The sequence below is a fragment of the Manacus candei genome, unplaced genomic scaffold (genome assembly GCF_025592945.1).
Source record: "Manacus candei isolate 608988 ecotype Guabito, Panama unplaced genomic scaffold, ASM2559294v1 h1tg000023l, whole genome shotgun sequence".
NCBI classification, from domain to species: domain Eukaryota; kingdom Metazoa; phylum Chordata; class Aves; order Passeriformes; family Pipridae; genus Manacus; species Manacus candei.
The window spans coordinates 11,476,625-11,496,390 of record NW_026138071.1 but is presented as its reverse complement, the minus strand read 5'-3'; the positions used below and the strand labels follow the sequence as shown (position 1 = coordinate 11,496,390).

The 19,766-nt window shown below is 36.9% G+C and overlaps 1 protein-coding gene across 2 annotated transcripts in view; it reads left to right on the top strand.

The window, feature by feature from the left end:
- Positions 1-274: 274 nt before the first annotated feature.
- LRP2 (LDL receptor related protein 2) overlaps positions 275-19,766 on the top strand; it is a 117,406-nt gene continuing 97,914 nt past the window's right edge. For both annotated transcript variants that reach the window (XM_051787320.1, XM_051787319.1), the window contains exons 1-2: positions 275-599; positions 17,644-17,751. In XM_051787320.1, the coding sequence (XP_051643280.1) occupies positions 506-599; positions 17,644-17,751 (202 nt within the window). In that variant the 5' untranslated portion in view covers positions 275-505. The remainder of the gene's footprint in view (positions 600-17,643; positions 17,752-19,766) is intronic.

The window sequence follows — 19,766 nt, the reverse complement described above, 5'->3', positions numbered from 1 at the left end:
AGTAGGTGTTGTGACGTTTTTCAGAGTTATCAAAACTACTTTTCTTGTTTGGAGCGTGCCTTTGGGACGCTAAAACCTGGGACATATTTAACTTTCCTTCTGCAATTCCCCGACCTACTCAAACTACTTGAGTACTCAAAACACAGTGTAGCACCAATGGACTCTGATACAAAGTCTACAAAGTGCAGGGACTTGGAAGCATCTTGCCTATCCTGCAAAGTGTGGAAGGAGGGGCAGAGGCAGCCTGTGGCTGCAGGGCCTGGAGCAGTGCCTGATTCCCTCATGCTAGTTCCGGGGCCGCCGGGTATAAAGAGCTTTATCCAATGTCTGGAGGGTGGGAGTTTATAGAAAACGCGATGTCTCAACAGGCGAACACGCCTTTCTCCTGGAACTAGCGGGATAAGAAAAAGACACCAGGCTCCTTGTGTTGCTGCTGTGCAGATCAGCACCCCGACCCCGGAGTCGAGGAGCCAGCTTCTGAGGAAGCTGGAGCATCCCAGCCCAGATGGGACCTCACCATCGGATGGATGGAAGAGCAGCAACTGCTTGCAAACTGCTCATATTATTCACTGCATGCATAATGCGGGGCAGTTGCCAAGGTAAGCGCTATGCTCCAGACTCTCCGGAATGGGACTTGCACCGCAAGGAGCACATCCCTCTCCGGGGACTTCTATGAGAAAAAACAAAAGTGCCTGAAAGTAGAGGGTTAACGGGCGCTGACTCAAGGAGTTCTTTCTAATAGCTAGGGAAGACAGCTGGCTCTTTCCAGGAGTCATTTGATGGAGTCGGTTTCTTAAGAATACCACAAGCGCCACCGGCTCCTTACCTTCACTTTATCTTGGTTTTAAATTACCCCAGGATGCTTTCTCTGATTGTTTTTCTGGTTTGTACAAACTTTTTTTTTTCTGATCGTACAAGACAGCAACACACAAATAGGGCTAAATTTGGAGGTGCAGCTCAGACATTGCAACTTCACTGTATAAACTCGCAGTTTTCCAGAGATGCAAGCGGGCAGTTTTTCCTGTAGCGAGTACTGCTTATGGGCTGTGGATGAGGCAAAAAATCCCCCCGCCCCAGACTTTTTGCATTTTTTCCTTGTGATCTTTGTGCCCTTCTTGCTACTGGAGTATGGGTGATTTTGCAGAGCAGAGTTCACCTGCATTCCAAGAGCTGGTTTGGTGACCACTAAAGTTGTACCTAGAGTTGTTTTTGATGAGTGCACAGGCTGCGGCACTTGCACGTAGACCGGTTGGGCTGGGGGGTGGGGGGCGGGCTATGCATGGACACGCTTGTGTACGTGTGGTATATGCAGTCATTTACAGAAGGCTATAAGAAAGAAACAGATGCTTAGTCTGGAGCACAATAAGCTCCCCTCAGTCGGTCTCAGACGCAGATTTGAAGTTGAGAGAGGGAGAACTTTTTCTCTGGGCTTTACTGTTGCTAGGCGACATCGAGGAGCATGTGACGGGCAGAGCAGGCTGAGTGCTGCTCCTGTGGTACTAATCTGGCTGCTAGGGATGGAGTAGCTGTGTCCCCAGGTCCTCTCTCCGGCCTGTGACTGCAGCCCATCTTCCTGCCTTCCCCTTCTTCCCGCACTTTAATTGCCTTGCAGTGCCAATCAAGCCTGTCTTGTTGGATAGAGTGGCTGAAGTGCATTTCCTCCACCCTGTGTATTGACCTGCAGTCCTGCTGGTTCTGTGTGTCTCTGTGTATTACGTGTGTTCAAATTGTTAATCTGCTTTCCTTGCTCAACTCTTAGTTTAAGCTCCTTAGACAGAATCAACCAAGTAATTATACTGCAACTGCTGCTAGCAGCTCCCACTTCTGAGCAGGGAAATAAGAGATAGCTAATGTGCAGCAGGAGACCTGCAAAAACTCTGGCCAAGGAGGTCACACTGGGCAGAGTTAATCCTATGCACTGTTTTACATTGGATAGAATGGAGGCTGCAGTGTAGATTAAAACTTTATTTCTTTGCTGTACAGTTGCTTGCGATTGTTCAGGACGTGGCTGGTAAATGACATGACAGAATAAGCAGAGAGAAGATTTGAACTAGTATCCATGGGTAGTGGAAGTACAGAAGTTTTTTACTTTTATAATGTCTCCCTGTTCCCCTGTCCCTTCCCCCTGCCTTCACAGTAGAATAACTGTTGAAATGAAGCAGTGCTTTTCCTTGATTTAGCTAATTCTGATTTTACTGGAATTGAACATACAGCTTATAAACTGAATAAAAATGCTGCTTTTCATTATTGCTAGGAGTACAGAGTCTGGTTCTGCAACCTTTGTAAGTCTTGTTGCCTGTGGGGTAATTGTTCTCAGAAAAAAATTGCTTCTGGAATCTCAAAAACTGGTTAAGTGAGGGTAGTGTCAAGCAGGAGCATCATGGGACTATGGTTAATGTTTGTTCTGAGGAATATCAAAGTGCTTCACACTCATAGTCATAAATTAGAGACAATGGATGGATGTTGTAGGTCAGCACTTTTGCAGAGAGCAAATGAGATCATTAGGGCAACTTCACGTTTGAACCATGAGTTCTTTAATGTTACTGCAAAGCATACTAGATCTACATACTCATGCAATATTCTACATAGTATCTGTTACCTTGTCTAACGTGGAAGGCCTGCTGTACTTTTTTTGATGAGTGAATATTTTTTTGTTAATGGTTAAACATCAGAGGTACTGTTATTTTAGTTTCTTTATAAAATCATTAATATATACAATAATATATAATTAATAGAAATATGCTTTTCTTTATAAAAAGAAGCTTTCTTTCTAGACACAAAGTATGAATAACATTCTTCACAAATTTAATATAGTTAGTATTTCTGTAACCTGTATAATTCAGAATACTTAAATTTCGTTCATTGCTTTTTGGTGTCCCTCAGGTCCTGATTACCTGCTTTCAACTGAGATGATGTAAATCTTCCAGAAAATAAATGTATTAGTATTAAAATCATATTAATTATTTAATAAAGGACATTGGTGTTAATTTTTGTCACAAATTCTGTTAAATTAGTGCAAGTTACAAAACAGCGCCAGCATCATCTTTTCCAGACTTGCATGTACTTACACTGAAATTCTGGCTTTGCTGCAATTTATTGCAAAATACCAAATTGCTATGTAAAGGCCAGGATTCCACTGTATTGTGTAGTTTACAATCTTTACATTGCTATTTGCATCTCCTCTCTTTCTGGCGGATACTTCTGAGGATCTTTTTATTTCTTTAGCATGCTTCATGTATAGAATCATAGATGATAAATTCACTTTACTTTGAATTACATGAGATCAGTGATTGCTTAGCCATGCTGTGTATTTTCCTTGCTCATAATCATAATCATGGAAACTTTCAAATTCTGGGAAATGCAATTGGAAATGCAAGCATTTCTATTAATGGTCTTTCTCACTACATATATGGAAATTTTTTTGAATTGTACATTCTCTATTAAGAGGCCAGAAGATCATAGCTCTGTTGACTTCTAGTGCTTATTTTTTTGCTTCTCTTTTCAATAACTCATAGTTTATGATTTTTTTAAAGGTTTCTGTTATTGATTTTTCTTGGGGGTTTTTTGTTTGTTTATTTGTTTTCTTTTAGGAAAGCTGATTAGCTGTTCTGTATGCATCCTGGCAAAATGTGACTTGTCCAGAAACTTTGCTGTAACATGAAAGTTAGTGTATCAAATTTGATTTGCATCCTAAATCTCCGCAATGATAAATCATCAGCTTAATGCATCCCAGACCAATATGAGTAAAATTTGTTACCATTATAAGGTCTCTGTTAGTCTGAGAATGAAGGCTATTCTAAGAATGAATGCATATGGTGTGATATCTCAGAGATCACCATGAACGTTTGCACGAAGTGGGACAGGCCAGAAAGGAACAGGTATGATAAAACTCGAGTAGAGAAGAGGTACAGCAACTCTTTCTAGAATGGCATGGAGAAACATACTTTTCTATCAGGCATTGTAGTAGTTTAATTTCCAAATTAATAATTCAGTGGTTTTTAGACATTGTCTTCACTCAAATCTATTTAGTTTGTCTGTAGGATGATGTACAGTGACGTTGCTGTAGGCGACAGGCCACAGTCAGCATTCATACTTCCTTGTACAGCACTGAGCACAGTTAAATGACAGAGAAGCCTGTCTGTTAGATTCCACCCCTGCCAAGACCTAGTGTTTGAAGACCTTGAGTGAGACTTTCCTTGGAGACTGAGGATTTGGAAATAATGAGCAGGGAAAAAGGATGGCAAGAAAAACGAATATTGCAATGCAGTCATACAATTGAAAGGGTATTGTGCATGACCTGTGGGCTGCAGTGTTCATAATCCTGCACTAGTGCAATTTTCTTGGTTTGTCTTGGAGATGTTCTCACACAAAATCAAGAGCAAAAATCCCACTGAGTGTCCATCTACCTGGCTTTAAACTGGTTTATTTCTTGGGGTCTGACAGTTTAAAAGTACCTATCAGTGAAACACATTATAGTCTTCTCGCGTTTTAATTCATGAGTATTTCTGTGCTCTAACAGGTTTGGGTTTTTTTTTTTTTGGTTCCTTTTAATGAATAGCCCACTTGTAGTACATCTCTTGAATTTTCTTAATAATTTACCCTTTTTCTGTATTCTATTCAGTGAAGCATATCAGGTATTTGCAAAGTAATCAGCTAAAGCAAAGAATTAAGCAAACCACAGAATTTTAGTTAAAAATTGAAAGCAGTAATTGGATGACACCTGGTTAGATTTAGGTTCTATGCCAAATGCTAGGATTACAGTAGATAATTAAGCTTACAGGAGTGAAGGCAAATAGAGACAGAGCATCTAAGGAGATTTTAACTAAGATAAATGTGTGATGTGTACGATGCTTCTATTTGCCTGTAAGACAAATCAAAACCTTCTTTCATATATTGAGCTGATTGGAAATTTGAGCAATGAAATCCTACTTTAATCCAGATTTACTTGCCATGTGTTTTGCAGGAAATGAGCAAAGATTCATTTGGGGGAAAGGTAGAATGCAATTTCATTAAAACCTTTTAATTCTTTTCCTTTTGGGCTTCCTGGACTGACATGAAATCAGTCATACTATTTGGAGCCTTTCCCTTCCATATACCTTCTTACACTCTTAGATTATTGCCAGATCAAAGTCTAGTGGTATTTGGGTTTTTTAACTTCTCATTCTTTAGCACTGAACCTGGAGATTTTTCTGTCAATATATATATTTTTTTTAAAATCTGAATACTCTTATTTTTAATTGAGCTGTAAGCAGGCACATTGTAGAGGAAGTTCAATTTATCTTTATGAATATTGGATCAAAATCTGTTTAGTCTTCCTACAATACTTATTTTTAGGTCTGAGAGGTTGTGATAACTTTTCAGATAGACAAATATGTAACTTGAATCATATTGTACTATCACTTTTTTAAGCTGGAGTTGTCTCTTCTTTTCCAGAGCTCTTCTTAAAACATACTGGAACCATATAGGACTTTGGATGCTTCAAAGGAAATTACACTTTCTAGAAGTTGTCATTGTTGACACTAAAGGTCCCTTCTAATTAATGATTGACAGGTTGACTTCTATTTAAAGAGAAGTGGATGTTTTTATTCCACTGCGGCTAATCAGTGATGATAATCAGATAATTTGCCAGTTTCTTTTTAGTAACTTATGCTGAATGTGGCAGATAAAGCACAAAGATACTTTTAAAGTTATTTAAAATTAATGTGCTTCTTTATATAATTTCATGACAACACATTATTCTTAAAATTTCTTGAGCTGTTTCTAGATGAAGGAATAATAAGTTTTCTTTTGAATCAACCCAGTGTGACTCCTTTAATTTAAAAGAAACTACCCTGAGTTGTACTGGTCTAAGACAGAAAATAGGATTCAGGAAGACTAAACATCTCTTTTAATAGCTTGGTATTATTTTAGATCAATTTTGAAGTCCACTTTATTATGATAATGTTAATTTTATTAATCAGTTTTTGCTTCCATATGTCAGTGCACTTTTAGAACAGTTTAAGACAACGGAGTTTCATTAGTATGCATAGAAATGCCTAATGGAATGGATAGCCTTTAGTGGATTCCTTAAGCTTTTACTGTTGGTTTCAAGGCTTTTAATGTTTTCTTTGTTTTGCAAAGCTTAAAGTGGATTAGAGATCAAGGATCACTGTTACAAGTTTTGGTTTGGATTAATGAAATGACATATAAAAGTTGACTGAAATTGTCCTACTTCTGTGACCTGTTTTATTTTATATTTTTAACATGAATAAATTGCCTTTGTTTTACAATCAAGAAGTCAGATCTTCAGCAAAAGGGCACTGTTTACAGCAGCAGTGTGTCAACCCAATTATTTCCTTGCACAAGCAGGTCATGATACTACACCCTGCTGAGTTGAGTCAGAGAATGGGGGTCCATTCCAACTGGGACTCCCTTTGATGGGGATTACAAGGTCATTCTTTTGTGGAGCAAGAAGATTGGGGGTTTCGTTGTCTTCTGTGGCATCTCTTTAAAAAAAAAAGGCATAGTCCACAAGATATCTGAGGAACTGATACATTCATTGATGTATTTAGGATCTAGGTAATGGTTTTTATCTTTATAAACCATGGTGCACATTTATCAACTCAGATAAATATACCATATAAAGTTTAGTTTATTTTGAGGAAGTATAAGACCTGCAGAACTGGAGTAGAGACATACATCAATAATCCTCCTCAGATACGTCCCGAAGAATGGGGGCATAATTTGCTATGTAAAGTTCCTGTCATTCAACACCAGTGGGAGACCCCATTTAGATCTGATCAAGCCCTTTGCCATCTAAGGGCACAGTTCTGAGAAGTGATGAGCCAAGTGAACAGTTCAGTGCTGCTTGAAGTAGGATGCCCCACTATCCTTCCCTCTCTTCTCTGATATCCCATACCCATGTTGCTGCCAACCTAGAGTTTTTGGTGTGTGCTTTGTGCTAGCGTGCCACTGCTCATCAGACCTTCTCTGAGGTGCTTTCACTTAGAAACCTGAGGGAAAACTAAACCAGACCTAGGGAATTAGGTGATTTCCTAGTGGCTTAGTGATTTTGAGCAGCATGCAGGTAGTAGTGGGGGGGATAGTTACTGGACTTTGGAAAAGAAAGAATAAGAAGGAGAGCACAAGTGAAAGAAAGAGAGGTGTTGGAAAGAGAGAGAGAAAGAGACACTGGATTCTCCTGTGATAAGTCAGTGAATTGTCTCTGCTAGCCATGCAACCACTGCCTACTGCTACTGCTACAAACTTAAAGGCAGTGCTTGGCTAGCATGCTGGTATCAAGAGTGGTCCATCAGGGCTGTAGTGAACAAGTGTAAGTGCTGCCAGAAACCCTTTTGTAAAGTTGTCTAGTGTAAACAGATGGCTTGGCTTGAGTGGGACTGCTCACATGTTCACTTTTGAGCAGGATTGTAGGGCTGTTCTCAACCTGCAATGCAATAAATGAACTGGATGATAACCAACGACATGGAATGCTGCTGCAGTTTTTGTTGGCCTTCTAGCTGTGTTATTAAAAATAACTTTTACTACTGCAAGGCCTAGTGGTTTTTAAAACCATTTCGTATGAAAGAAACAAGCTCGAGTTTATGTCTGAAATGAGTGACAAAGTCTGTGGTATCTTCCATAAAAATATTTGAACTGTTTGTATTACCTTTGCAGTTTTTAATTTTCTGCATGAATTCAGCCACAGAACACACTTTAAAGCCTTGCTGAAACTGGGTGCAATACTTTTAAACTTGTTGGCCTATTTAACTTTTTCTAATAGGAGACTTAAATCCTAAGAAATTTCATGAGGCAGTAGAGGGAGAGAGAGAGACCCAAATTACCACCCTGCTAAATGAAAAATCTTGTCATTAAACATTCTGTATGGAGACACTGACTCTCTGGCCAGCAATATAACAGGCATGGTTGCAATCTTCTAGCAGTTGTGAAAGACCTATGGAAAACTATTGCTATGAGGAAGGGATTACAATTTCAAGGCTGCAGACCTGCAGGCAAATGCCTGCAGTTCTCTGAGCAATGCTATTTGTATGTTGTGTGCTACCACTGCCATACTTGGGAGACAATGTATACCTTTCCTGTTGTTTTATGTACTTCCTTTTGAATGTAAGGACATAATGGGCAGTAGACAGTGTGCAGTAGTTGTATGTGCTTGTGTTTCCAGGGACATGGCAAGTGTAGGGCTTATGGAACTACACAAGCTAGAGCAGTTCTTCCCTACTATTCACCTCTTTGCCTGGAATGCTGCTTAGTGTAACTAGCTAATATAATGAAGGCAATTACTTAAAATATTATGCCTAGCAGCCACCAATGAAAGAAAGTAACAGCAGAATCAAGCATCCTTAAAAAAATCCAAATGGATGAGTAAATCTGATAGAGAGTTTGGATGGTTAGAGAAGATCTGACTAAAATGCTTCCATTGGTGTTGGGGAAGCAATAATGTTTCAGTGGGAGATGGTATTTCTTGTAGCTGTCCTCCTTTGATGAATTAAAGGATTTTGTCATTTTAATGTGACACATTCATTAATATTACTATTTGTGTAAAAGGATTTTTAAAGTTATTTTAAAATAGAAAACTGTAAAGAAAATATACTACACTTAGAAATGAAATAGGCAAAGGATGATTTAGTTATTACTGTTCATTTTCAGGTCTATTAAGATAAAGCTGCATTTTGTGTGAGCATATTGGACAACAGTGTTGTTTCAGTTCAGGTGATCTTGACAGGGGGTTTGGAACTAGATGATCTTTAATGTCCCTTCCAACCCAAACCATTCTGTGACTCTATGATTGTTCATTTACTCAGGCCTTCCTTAGCATATGGAATTTGCTTTTCAGGAAGCTTGATAAGGAGTGATCAGCCATTAGCTGCGAGCTGAAACAGTCTCACTACTGTATAAGGGAGAAATGTGAAGTGACAACACATCCAAAGAAATATATGTAGTTCCCAATGTCATGGGCAGTAGTAAGCAGCATTAGAATGTCTATCTAGGCACACTAGATGCTTACAGTATATAGTTTATCTGTTTACTATACTGAAACATCAGTTCTGCTTTTTTGAAAATGTTCTCACATTTTTAGCTTGCAACAAGTAACAGTCGCAATTTTTGAAGTACAAAATGATGACTAATGTCCTGTAAAGCTTTGGGACACAACTTAAGTTGTCTTTTTTTTAAATCTAGAATCCTACTAATATGCTGGTGAAGAACTTTGTTGTGGATATGTGTTCTGTGGTGAGAAGACAGAAATAGCTTTCATTTTATGTGCTTACTGTATTTTATTATCTGTAAGGGAAAATGGTTTATTTTTTGCATGACAGGTTTCATTTTTCATTGAATAACTTGTGATATAATATTATAGTAAAGCTTATGATTTGGCAAAGTGCTATATGTTGCATAGCAATTTTCACTGTCATAAACTGCATTGGAAGGCTCTTACTGAGGCAAATTCTTACTGCTGCAATGACTCATCAGATTTCAGGAGTGCATGACTGAATTGAATGCAGGTCCTCATCTCAGCATGGGGTCTAATTTTGAGAAAAAACAGCACACTAGTTGGAAAATTTACTTAAAAAACAGTACAGCTCTCAAAATGAGTAGAACTTCCTGAGAAGTTTATCTGCATCTATTGGACTTTCTTAGTGATATGTACTGTACATGTTCTCTTTAAGTTGTTTAAGCACTTTTTTTTTCTATTTCCACACACTGTAGTTGTAAATACTTCCTAGTCTTGAAGATTTGCCTTGTTTGGTCATATTCCCCCCCTCCTTCTATTACCCAATTGTTATTCTACAGCAGCCTTGGGGCCATTAGCAAGATTCATTCTTATGAAAATGCTTGGGATGCTTCCTTCTGTGAGTAACTGAGGGTGTCTTTATTTCTACTGTGTTTGCTTGTTCTTCTTCCTTTTTATGTCATTTGGTCAATTAGAACAGATTTTTGCATATTTAGTATGCCATTCATGAAAAAGAAGCTTCTGAGATTTAGGAGAGCTCCTACAGTGTATGCTTCCCTGGAGTTCATGGGGCTTGCTTCACTTATGCAGCTAACACAATCACAACTGATTTGTGTGGATTAAGACACCTAATGCCAAGACAACTGGTTGAGGTTATCCAATTTAGTACAGAACATGTTCTTTACATGTAATGTGTCTGAAATACATTTTTATATTGAGAAAGCTACTGGAGGTACTGGTTCTCTTGAATTTGGCCATACAGATAATGCCTTTACTAAATTCTCTAAGAAAGGAGTACAAATAGGTTTTATTAGTCTCATCCTGGAAAATACTTATATAAAGTTGAGATTAAAGAAAGTGTCCAACAAAAATTAATGGCTGATCCTCAGTTATCACTGAAGTACAAGAAATTTGACAGTGACCTAAATGGAAGAAGGAACCTCGTCTGTTCTGTAAAAGGAATATTTACTTTATCAGTAGAAAGGAGTATCACCTCCTGTCTATTAGAATTAGCCCTTGCTTAAAGGGAATATTTCTCATTCCTGCCTTGTTCTAGGACTAAGAAGATAGTAATAGTTTATTTTTTGCTTTGAAAAAGTGTGTGAGTTGAAGCAAGATTATAAAGGACCAATTTTTATTGATTTGCTTATAGTACTGTAGGATGTAAAAGATACATAGTATGGATACGTTCTGTTTGTCAGCACGTATGATAAATAAACTCTCATGGTTTTAAATTTAAGAAGTTTATTTTTTTTAGTTTTAGGGTCGATGTGAATAATTTTAAAATATTAAATATCTTAATTTTTTTTACTTTTTACAGAATGATTGGTTTTGAAGTGATAATGTAGAAACCATGCTTATTTTGTTCTGAGTACCAGAGTTTTAAGGAAAAAAAAAATTAAAACTGATATTTTTTTTCCCTAATTGGTCCATATGTGGTTTATCAAAAAATTAGGAGCATTTTTTCTTTATTATTAGTTCAGGCTTATACTTTTAAAAAATAAAATTGAGTAGATTTGTTAAAAAATAATTAGTAAACCATTTCTATTTTTATCAGGCTGTTTGCAGTTGTTGCTTTTTCAATTAATAAAGCTGAAGTAAGGTAGAAAGCGTGAGGATTATGAATATCTTTAACGTTGCTAGGAGGCATTTACAGTGTCATTCCTTTGAACTTGTTGTCTACAGGAGACTTGGACTCTTTATTTTGCAGGAAAGCTTTCCTGCTTAGTTTCAGTAGGTTAAAATCCTGAATTTCTTTAATTCTTGGATTTATGTTGAGGCATTAGCAGAAATTAATCTTTAGTCCTTTTATAACTGTATTATCTGAAAACAAATAGTTTAACATAAAGTACACTAATTTAAAGTATTTTTATGAAAGATTTTGCATGTGAGCATTACTAAAATGAGATTTGATGCTTTAGTTTTAACGATGGCTTTAATTGTCAATACAACATGCAGACACAAAGCATAGACTATAATGTAGATTTTGCTGGGGTTTTTTACTGCTTGGCAAGTAAAGGGAAACCATATAAATCTGCTGATGCTGCAAGGAAATGTGATATTTCTAAGTCCATATTGAAAGACAATATTTTCACTTTTGGTCTTGAATTTTAAGGTGCTTTTTATTATAAATCAGTAATTAAAAATGTAGGTATTGGATCTTGCCTATCAGAGTAGAACCCATTTATTACAGTTTCTGATACCTGTCATTCTGCTGAACACAGAATGTGGTTTACTCAAAACTAAGTCTAGCTAGTGTCAGTGAAGAACCAGATCTATTGCTTCAAGTTGTGTCCTTTATCATTTCCACCACTGCCCCCTGACTCCCACCCCCAAATAATCTGAAATGTGCCTTGTTTCTTGTACTGTCTAATAAATGTACCAGCAACGCAGAGTGTGCCTCTCATGTATGGTGCCTTTCTGGAGTGCTAACAGAGGGACAACAGGATATATGTTGGTGAGGGGAAGAACCAGGGCCATTTGGCCTCTTGGCATTGGGGCACCCAGGTGAGTTCAAGAGTCTGTCGTCTTTATGCTGCAAACTGTCTGGGTATGGCCCTTCTTTTTGTTACATCATCGTACAGCGCAAGGCACAAAGAGTTCTTGAGCAGCTGTTTTATTTACTAATAATAATAATCTCATTATATGCAATTGGATGACAATTCAGTAAAATAAATCCTACACTTCCCTATTAACATTGTGTTTCTGTCTCTCTGGCACTGCAGGTATTCTGCTACAGATTGTCCCTTGACTAGTCCCCTGTCTGCCTATAGATCTGTACACTAAGATCTTGCAGCCATGTGAAGTGGGTGCAGACACACATATGTACTGCCTTTTTGTTGATATTGTCAGTTAAAATTATTTGTCGAATATAACCTAGTTTAGAGACACATAGATACAAAAGACATTTTGTGTTGCAAGGTCTTGAAGACTGCAGATAAATCTTCTACTGCTTTCTGTAATAGCTATAAATGCTTATGTGGTCTTTTTTTGTAGATTGGAATAGTTTGTATTAAATAAAATGAAGTTTGAAGAGTGTAGAAAGATTGAAGGTTAAATATTGTCTCAAGGTATATGAAATTTAGCGTAATTTTATCAGACTATTTTTTCTTATATTTTAAATAATATTTGTTCATTTGCCAATTGTAATTGCTAGCAGAATACTGCTTTTCAGTATCATAGGATATTATTATACAATAATAAGCTAAAGTTTTTCCTAAACTATGGGTTTTGTTTCTTTCTCCATTAGTGTGGGGGAACAGAGATGGAATTTACAGAGGTTCAGCTTCCCCTCCCTGAGCATTCCAAACACTTGTGCTGTTTGGCATGTAATTAAGCAAGGCAAAAATAGGATATCAAAGTGTATGGAGGGTGATTCTCCAGGATTCTTTTACCTGCAAGGCCATTGGAATGGGCTGCTCTGTTTGGGGGCGGAATGGGAGCAGAGAATACCCTTAGCTGGAAGACAGAAAGGGAGAAAAGAGAGCTTGTCACTTATTTTTCTCACTTACTTTTCTTTTTGTGAATTTTATGTGGAAGAGGTTTGTAATGCCCAGTTTGTTTGCATTTACTTGTTGAAAACCTGAAGATGTATTAAAAGTGGAACTGTTCAGTTGAAAAGATATTGCCTTGAAGAACATTACTCTTTTAAATTAAAAAGAAAAATCTGTAGAGGGAGTTGATTCCTAAAGTGTAAAGTAATTGCAGCAGTGTAAGTTTGATTTTTGAGTGGACAGTTTGAGAGTGGTACAATCTACCCTGGGCTTAATACATTCCTCATTACTTTAAATCCTTCATTCAGGCTTAACTGTTAAAGAAGTGTTAGCAGTTCTCAAAGGTATTGTGAGTACAAGGAAGGGAGAACGAATGAGGGGGGGTTTGGCCTATTCTGTGGTGTCAGAATGAACAGTCATGACCCTTAATCTGTGGATGACAAATGTAATTCAAAAGATTTGTAGTCAGAGTTAAAAGTGTGAGGGACTTCAAGGTTGAATGGGCAGGTAGAAAATGTGTGAAAAGAATAGAAAGGGCTAGAACTGTTCAGGAAGGAACTGCAAGGAGTCTAAAGTAATGCAGAGTAGCAAAGAGTAAGGCTGTATTGGTTTCTACTGTAAGTCAAACATAACATTCTGGTTTTGATACAAGATGATTGAATTTAAGATATTTCTGCAGAAACATTGGCACAAATGAAGCCCAGTGAAGGTTGAGAGAGTGTGGTGGACTGCCTTCCTATTGAAGACTGTAGCCCTATGGGTTAGAGCACTGTGCTGTGAAATGTATGAAGCTATTAACCTCTCTCTCTTCTGCTTGAGTTCCCTATGACTTGGAGTTCCCCGTGACACTGAGTAACATTCATTAGCTTTCTAAAGGTTGACTGTCATCCTCTAATGGCAGTGGGGTTTGTCTTAGGCAGTGGTTTACCATAGGATACTTCATTCATATGCAGGCAGCAATTGTTACAGAACAGAAGGTGAATAGTGCTTGTATTGCATTATTTCCTTTGGTGAAAGATGCATTTACTTTTAATAAATTAAAAGTGAAAAAGATTTTATTTAGTTTGTGTTTTGTTCAATCTTTGCTCTGGCAAAATCGCTATCATGTTACTTTATTCCAGTGGAAAATGACTACCTGACATAATCTTTGTTCAAGCAGCTTTCCCAGAGCCAGTAATGTAAGACCTTGTTTTACCTGAGCAACTTCTGAATCTTAAATATCCACTCAGAATCTCTTACAGAAGAATCCCAGACACAGAGAACAATGGAAAGTCTAGTGACACAATCAGCATAAAGTCCAAATATAGCAAGTGTAGGAAGAAGTTTAGAAATAAGGCTTTGGGCTATATTTTTGCAATGATGGTTCTGATCTTTGATTTGCATTTTTCAGTATTAGACTGGCTTATATTAAATATTATCTCATATATTTGTTATAGCCTTGGTGTCTTCCTGAATATTGAGCAGTTGAAACAGATCTTACCTTTCCAAATTATTTTTGTTAATGCCCAGAGATTCTTCATATATATTCTGGTGTCATTTTAAGGTCTGCCATGCATTTTAGCCTGTATTTTACTAATGCTTTAATGATAGTGAGAATTATGGTAATAGTAGAGCAACACCAAAAATTCAATCATTTCTGAAATTCAAACTTTCAAAAGTCACTCAAAATCTTTTCTGTTAGCAAATTTTAAGCATGACAGTGAAGACTGATTATTTTATTGCTCCTTTTAAAACTCAATTGTTATTTCCTCCAGCAATCTTACTAACAGGATTCTGTTTGCCTAAAAGAAGTGTCTGGTTTTATCAGCATTTGTCAGAGTAAATCTGAATTCCCATGTAAATTAGGTCATTAGTATTAATTTTTATCAATATCTGACTGATAATTGAGCTGTCTTGCCATTAAAAAAAAACCCACAAAAACTCTTATGAAAAGGAAAACCTTCAAAAAAATTACTAATGACTAAATCTGGAGTGAATGGAGGCTTCAAATAACGTCCATAAACAAGCTAATATCCCTTGTCTTCTGACAGTCCCCACTCTTGCTGAAACCCAGGTGCTGCAGGCTCACGTTGCATAGCATATACCAAACCTGGTTATTGCTGACATGGTTATTTTTCTTTCATTCTGGGTATTTCTCCTGGGTATTTGTAGGAGTAATTTTGTAATCATGCATTCTTCTCCTGATTACTTTCTCCTTTATCAAAGTTAGAATTGTTTTTGACCACAGTTGAAGCATAAGCTTTTTAGAACCTTTGTGAGAAGTGCCCTTGATATTTTTACTTCTTTCATATTATTTGTTTTCAAAGATTATCTCTTTAATGAATTTACATAATTATCTGCTATGTCATTTTCTTTGTTCTAGAGATAATATAAAACAGTGGTAAGTATCAGTCTTTCATATTTTTATAGGTATTTCAGAGCTCTTTGCCTTCAGTTATACATAAGCGTAGAAGACAACACTGTAAAGCCTAATGCCATAATTAAATGAGTTATAACAGTTCTGCTGAAGAATTATATAATGGACATTGATACAGCACTTACTGTATGTAGGTGTGAGCAACTTAAACTATGATTCTGCAAAGTATTACAGAGTGTAGCAGAACTGTGTGATTCTCAGGTTTTGTGTTAACATTCACTTACCATTTCTCATACTGTACAAAGGCTGCTGTGTTTATAATGCTTTTAAAAAAGTTTATCAGTGTTATCTTCTCATTTTAATCACTAGAAGGGTATGTTTAACTACAGGAACTTAATACAAGATAGGCAAAATAAATTGCCAGTGTTGTACATAGTGCTTGAATTTTTTTAGCTAATTATTATTTAGAAATAATGTACAAATTACTCATATTGATTGCTTATAAGCATGTGTTTATTTAAAAATTCTAATCATGTGGATGCAGATTTAATTCTCTATTGTAACTTCTTAAGTAAGTGACTATGAATATTCCAGTAGTTTTGAAAACAATAATATATTAAATATACAAGCAGATTTAGTGTTTGCTTTGCTTAGTAATTGCAATTGATAAATGGTGGTTTATGTGTTGTGTTTATTAGAGCTTTAACTGCTAATCTTATATGAAAATATTGCTTTGTAGGGCAAAATTCAGGGAGAGGGCCTGGGATTCCAGAGTGAACTTGTACATTCCTTCAGGGCATTTTTGCAAGGGAGGTTGTTGTGTTTTAAAGGTAGTTGATAAGAGACCTGCACCACCAACCCCAGACCTGCACCACCAACCACCATCATGCATTAGTCTATAGAAGGTATTTGGGTGAACATACTCCTGTACCACTCCGTACCACCATTTATCCAAGTGAAATTTTTGACCATTTGCAGGATACATTATAAATCAGGATGTCACTACCAGACAATCAGATTTGAACATTCCTTGCATAAAGTAGCTTGCCTATATCCCTTAGGAATACATCACTTAACTGTGTTTATGTGACAGTGTTGATATGCCTGGTTTTACATGAAAGTTAGGGTAGTGTGTTATTTATGTCATCACAAATTCATGAAGTAGGTGGTTGTGCTTTATATATACTGAGGTTATCTTCTCTGGACAAATCATTCAGAATAATTGAAAGATGTAGTTTTATCTTATGGCTGTTAATTAAATCAGGAAACAGGACTTTTTTTTTCTTCAGAGTTGGACTTTGCTACTACCTCAGGTTTTTTCAGTGTTCCCTTCTCTGAGGTGCTGACAACAGATTAACATGAAACAGAGCGCTGTTGAACCTAATTATGTTATAGCTCATTGTTTTGGGGACCTATAAAACTGTTCACTCCCTTTTTATGAGGCCATAATCACAATGAAAGGCCATAAACGGTGCCTTTTCTCTTTCCTATGGGACTGGAGATTTCATTAGTTGACTAATAAAGGCCTGATCGAGCTGCATTTACACCTGGGAATGAATGATTCTTTATCAGGTCTTAATCCTTAGTAGATCAAGCAGGAGGGAATGACAGCAGGACAGCTTTTGATCAGCCATAAATGGCTGAAAGCTTAATTTTTTAAAAATTATTTGCTATTCAGATCTTGACTGGAGACATGCTTCCTTGTATTTCAGAGAAAAGATTTTAAATATGTGGACATTGTTAAAAAACAAAACAAACCTGAGATCTTTCTACACTTTGAAGCATTTACTGCTGAAACAAGATTTCCACATTAGCTAAAAGGATTATTATCATTATTATTATTTTAAAATCCTCATAGACTTTGGAGACCACTAATGTTTAACATGTTTAGTCCTTAGAAATAACATGCAAAATGATTCCCTACCTTTATTTAAAGTCTATACTGCTTGGGAATTTAACATTGATACATTCCTGCTAAATAGGTTTCTATAATGTAGGTGCTCTTCTGAGAGTTGTTTAGGTTAATTTTCCTTTTTTAAAATTGTTTTTGGTTTTTTTTGTATAATATAAAAATATAAAAATTATTGAAATTTTCTAACAATTTAGTTGGGAATGTCCTGTAATGTTTAGAGATGGTTATTTACTTTTTTTTTTTGACTGAGTGTATAGAGATCTTTTTTACCTATGTACTTTTTAATAGTTTTTGTATTATTGTAATATCATTTTCTCTCCTTTCTGTGCCACAAGGCAGTGGATAGATTACAGTTGTTTAACAGGAATGAACGTCACTGTCTGTGTTGATGTGCCTGTGCTGCTAACCTGCTCGTTCCTCTGGTTTACCACAGGCTGTGAGCGGGGGCAGTTTCGCTGTGGGAATGGCCGCTGTATTCCCGCGGATTGGAGGTGTGATGGGGCCAGAGACTGCTCGGATGACACAGATGAAGCTGGTTGCCGTAAGTGAAACAAATACAGAGCAACTGTTTTGTAATATAATTAATAAGATCCCAATGTACATGGGGTACAAGAATGAATATTGAAGAGGGAGAAAACTCGTTGTCTTGAGATACTGCAGAATCTCTTTGAGTCATATGTAATGAGTTTATTTGGTTTGGTAGTCAGAAAATCAAGTACTGCTCAGCTTCTAACATGACTTAATCTTTTCTTAAAAATCTGACTGTCCAATAATGCAATTTCATTTTGTGACTAATGTTCTAAGTAGATGTAGAAATGTATTGTATTCTATTACTGCAGTAATCCTGAACATTGCATGTGTACACAGCTATATCAGCATCACTTGTGGTCCAAATCTTTGGATTTTTCAAGCCCTAGAAAACAAACTCTGCCTACTGCACCTGAAGTAGAGTTGTGCTTAGCTGTCCAGAGTTGGCTGTGCTGTGCCAGCAGCTCAGGGACAGTTGTATTCATATGAACTGTAATATCCACGCACAAAGATTCTCTCAAGCTAAATGGAAAAGCGTGAGGATGAAGAATTTTCTTCCACAGTCTATTTTCAGGAACTCACCTGCATTTTACCTTCTTGGATACAGTGTTTTTTGAGGTCTTGTGTGTTGGTGCAGTTATCAGCCCACTTACAGTTTTTGCCCCTCAGCTGATGGGGAGTAAGGAAGACTACTTTATGTCAGTTCTTTTTACATTGTATTATTTTTTTACTGCTTGACCCATATAATAATTGGAGGTCATTGACATGGCTTGGCAGTCTGATTTGTTGCATAGCACTTTAGTTAGCCTAAAAAAAGCAGTGCAGTTCTGGGTGAAGAATGCCTTTAAACTGAATGGTGTTGTCCTATAGCCTTTTTTTTTTCTTTCTAGCTGTTTCAACTAGACATAATATTATGTATCAACTTAGTTCTGAACTGCAACTGAAAAGAAGTCACTGGGCTTTGAAAAAGGAGTAGATAAAATTCATCTTGACTTTGTGAAAGATAAAAAAAAAACCCAAACAAAAAAACTAACAAAAATCAGGACCCTTACTACATTTGTCATAGTTATAAACATGAAATTTTTCTCATTTTAATTCATGTGATGAATTAGGAAGACGAAAATTAAACTTTTCAATTTTTTTCAGTTAATTGTACTTCTAAAAACAGTATGTTAGTGTGCCATAGGTAGTAGGGCACATTAGGTGTAGCAAGATAGTTTTAAACTGTTTAAAACTGGTCTGAGATTAAAATAATATTAAAAGATTATTCTTTGGTTCCCAAAGCAGGAATTAAAAAAGTATGCAAGAAGTATATGTCTAGTATGTGATCTATTTTATCCCTCCAATTAGTTTACCTCTAATGTTATTTTGTTCTTTGCAACTCTAAATCTACAAATTTTCTCCCTTGATGCTTTAGTTACACTGGGAGTTGTGCTTACACATCATCCCATGAGCACAAAGTGTTTCTAGTTAACCTTGCACAACTGCAAAAACACAATCCTGAGAAAAAAAGATGGTTAAGACCAGGGTCCTGTCTACTGGACTGTGTTGTGCTAGTGATTCTTCCCAGGGTTATTAACTAGGGACAGAGTAGGCTGTAATACAGTTTCAAACATTTATTTTGATCTTTCTCTTTGATGGGTTCCTTTTTGTTTGTCTATTTGAAAAGTACAGGGTGGAGCTGGGACAATAATTCAGATTGTTCTGACCTGGCCCTCACTCTTTCCTCATGAATTCACAGGGAAGAATCACAAGCTTGTCTTGAAAGGCCTTCTTCCTACCAGGGATAGAGCACCTGAGGTGGAGTGACAGCAATTGAACAGACCCGTGTGAGACTAGGCAGGCTAGTGGGACTCCATAGATTACTGAAAAAAAAAGGGGCTCTGCTGGAGGGCAGTTCAGAACCTGAACCTCTTTGGGACCTGCCTTCTAGAGGAGCCTGGGTTTCTAGGAGGGGATATAAAGCTGAACATTCCTGTGCAGAAGTTCACTAAGCTGAGTTTTGCCTTTGAGCATCCTTTTGCTGGT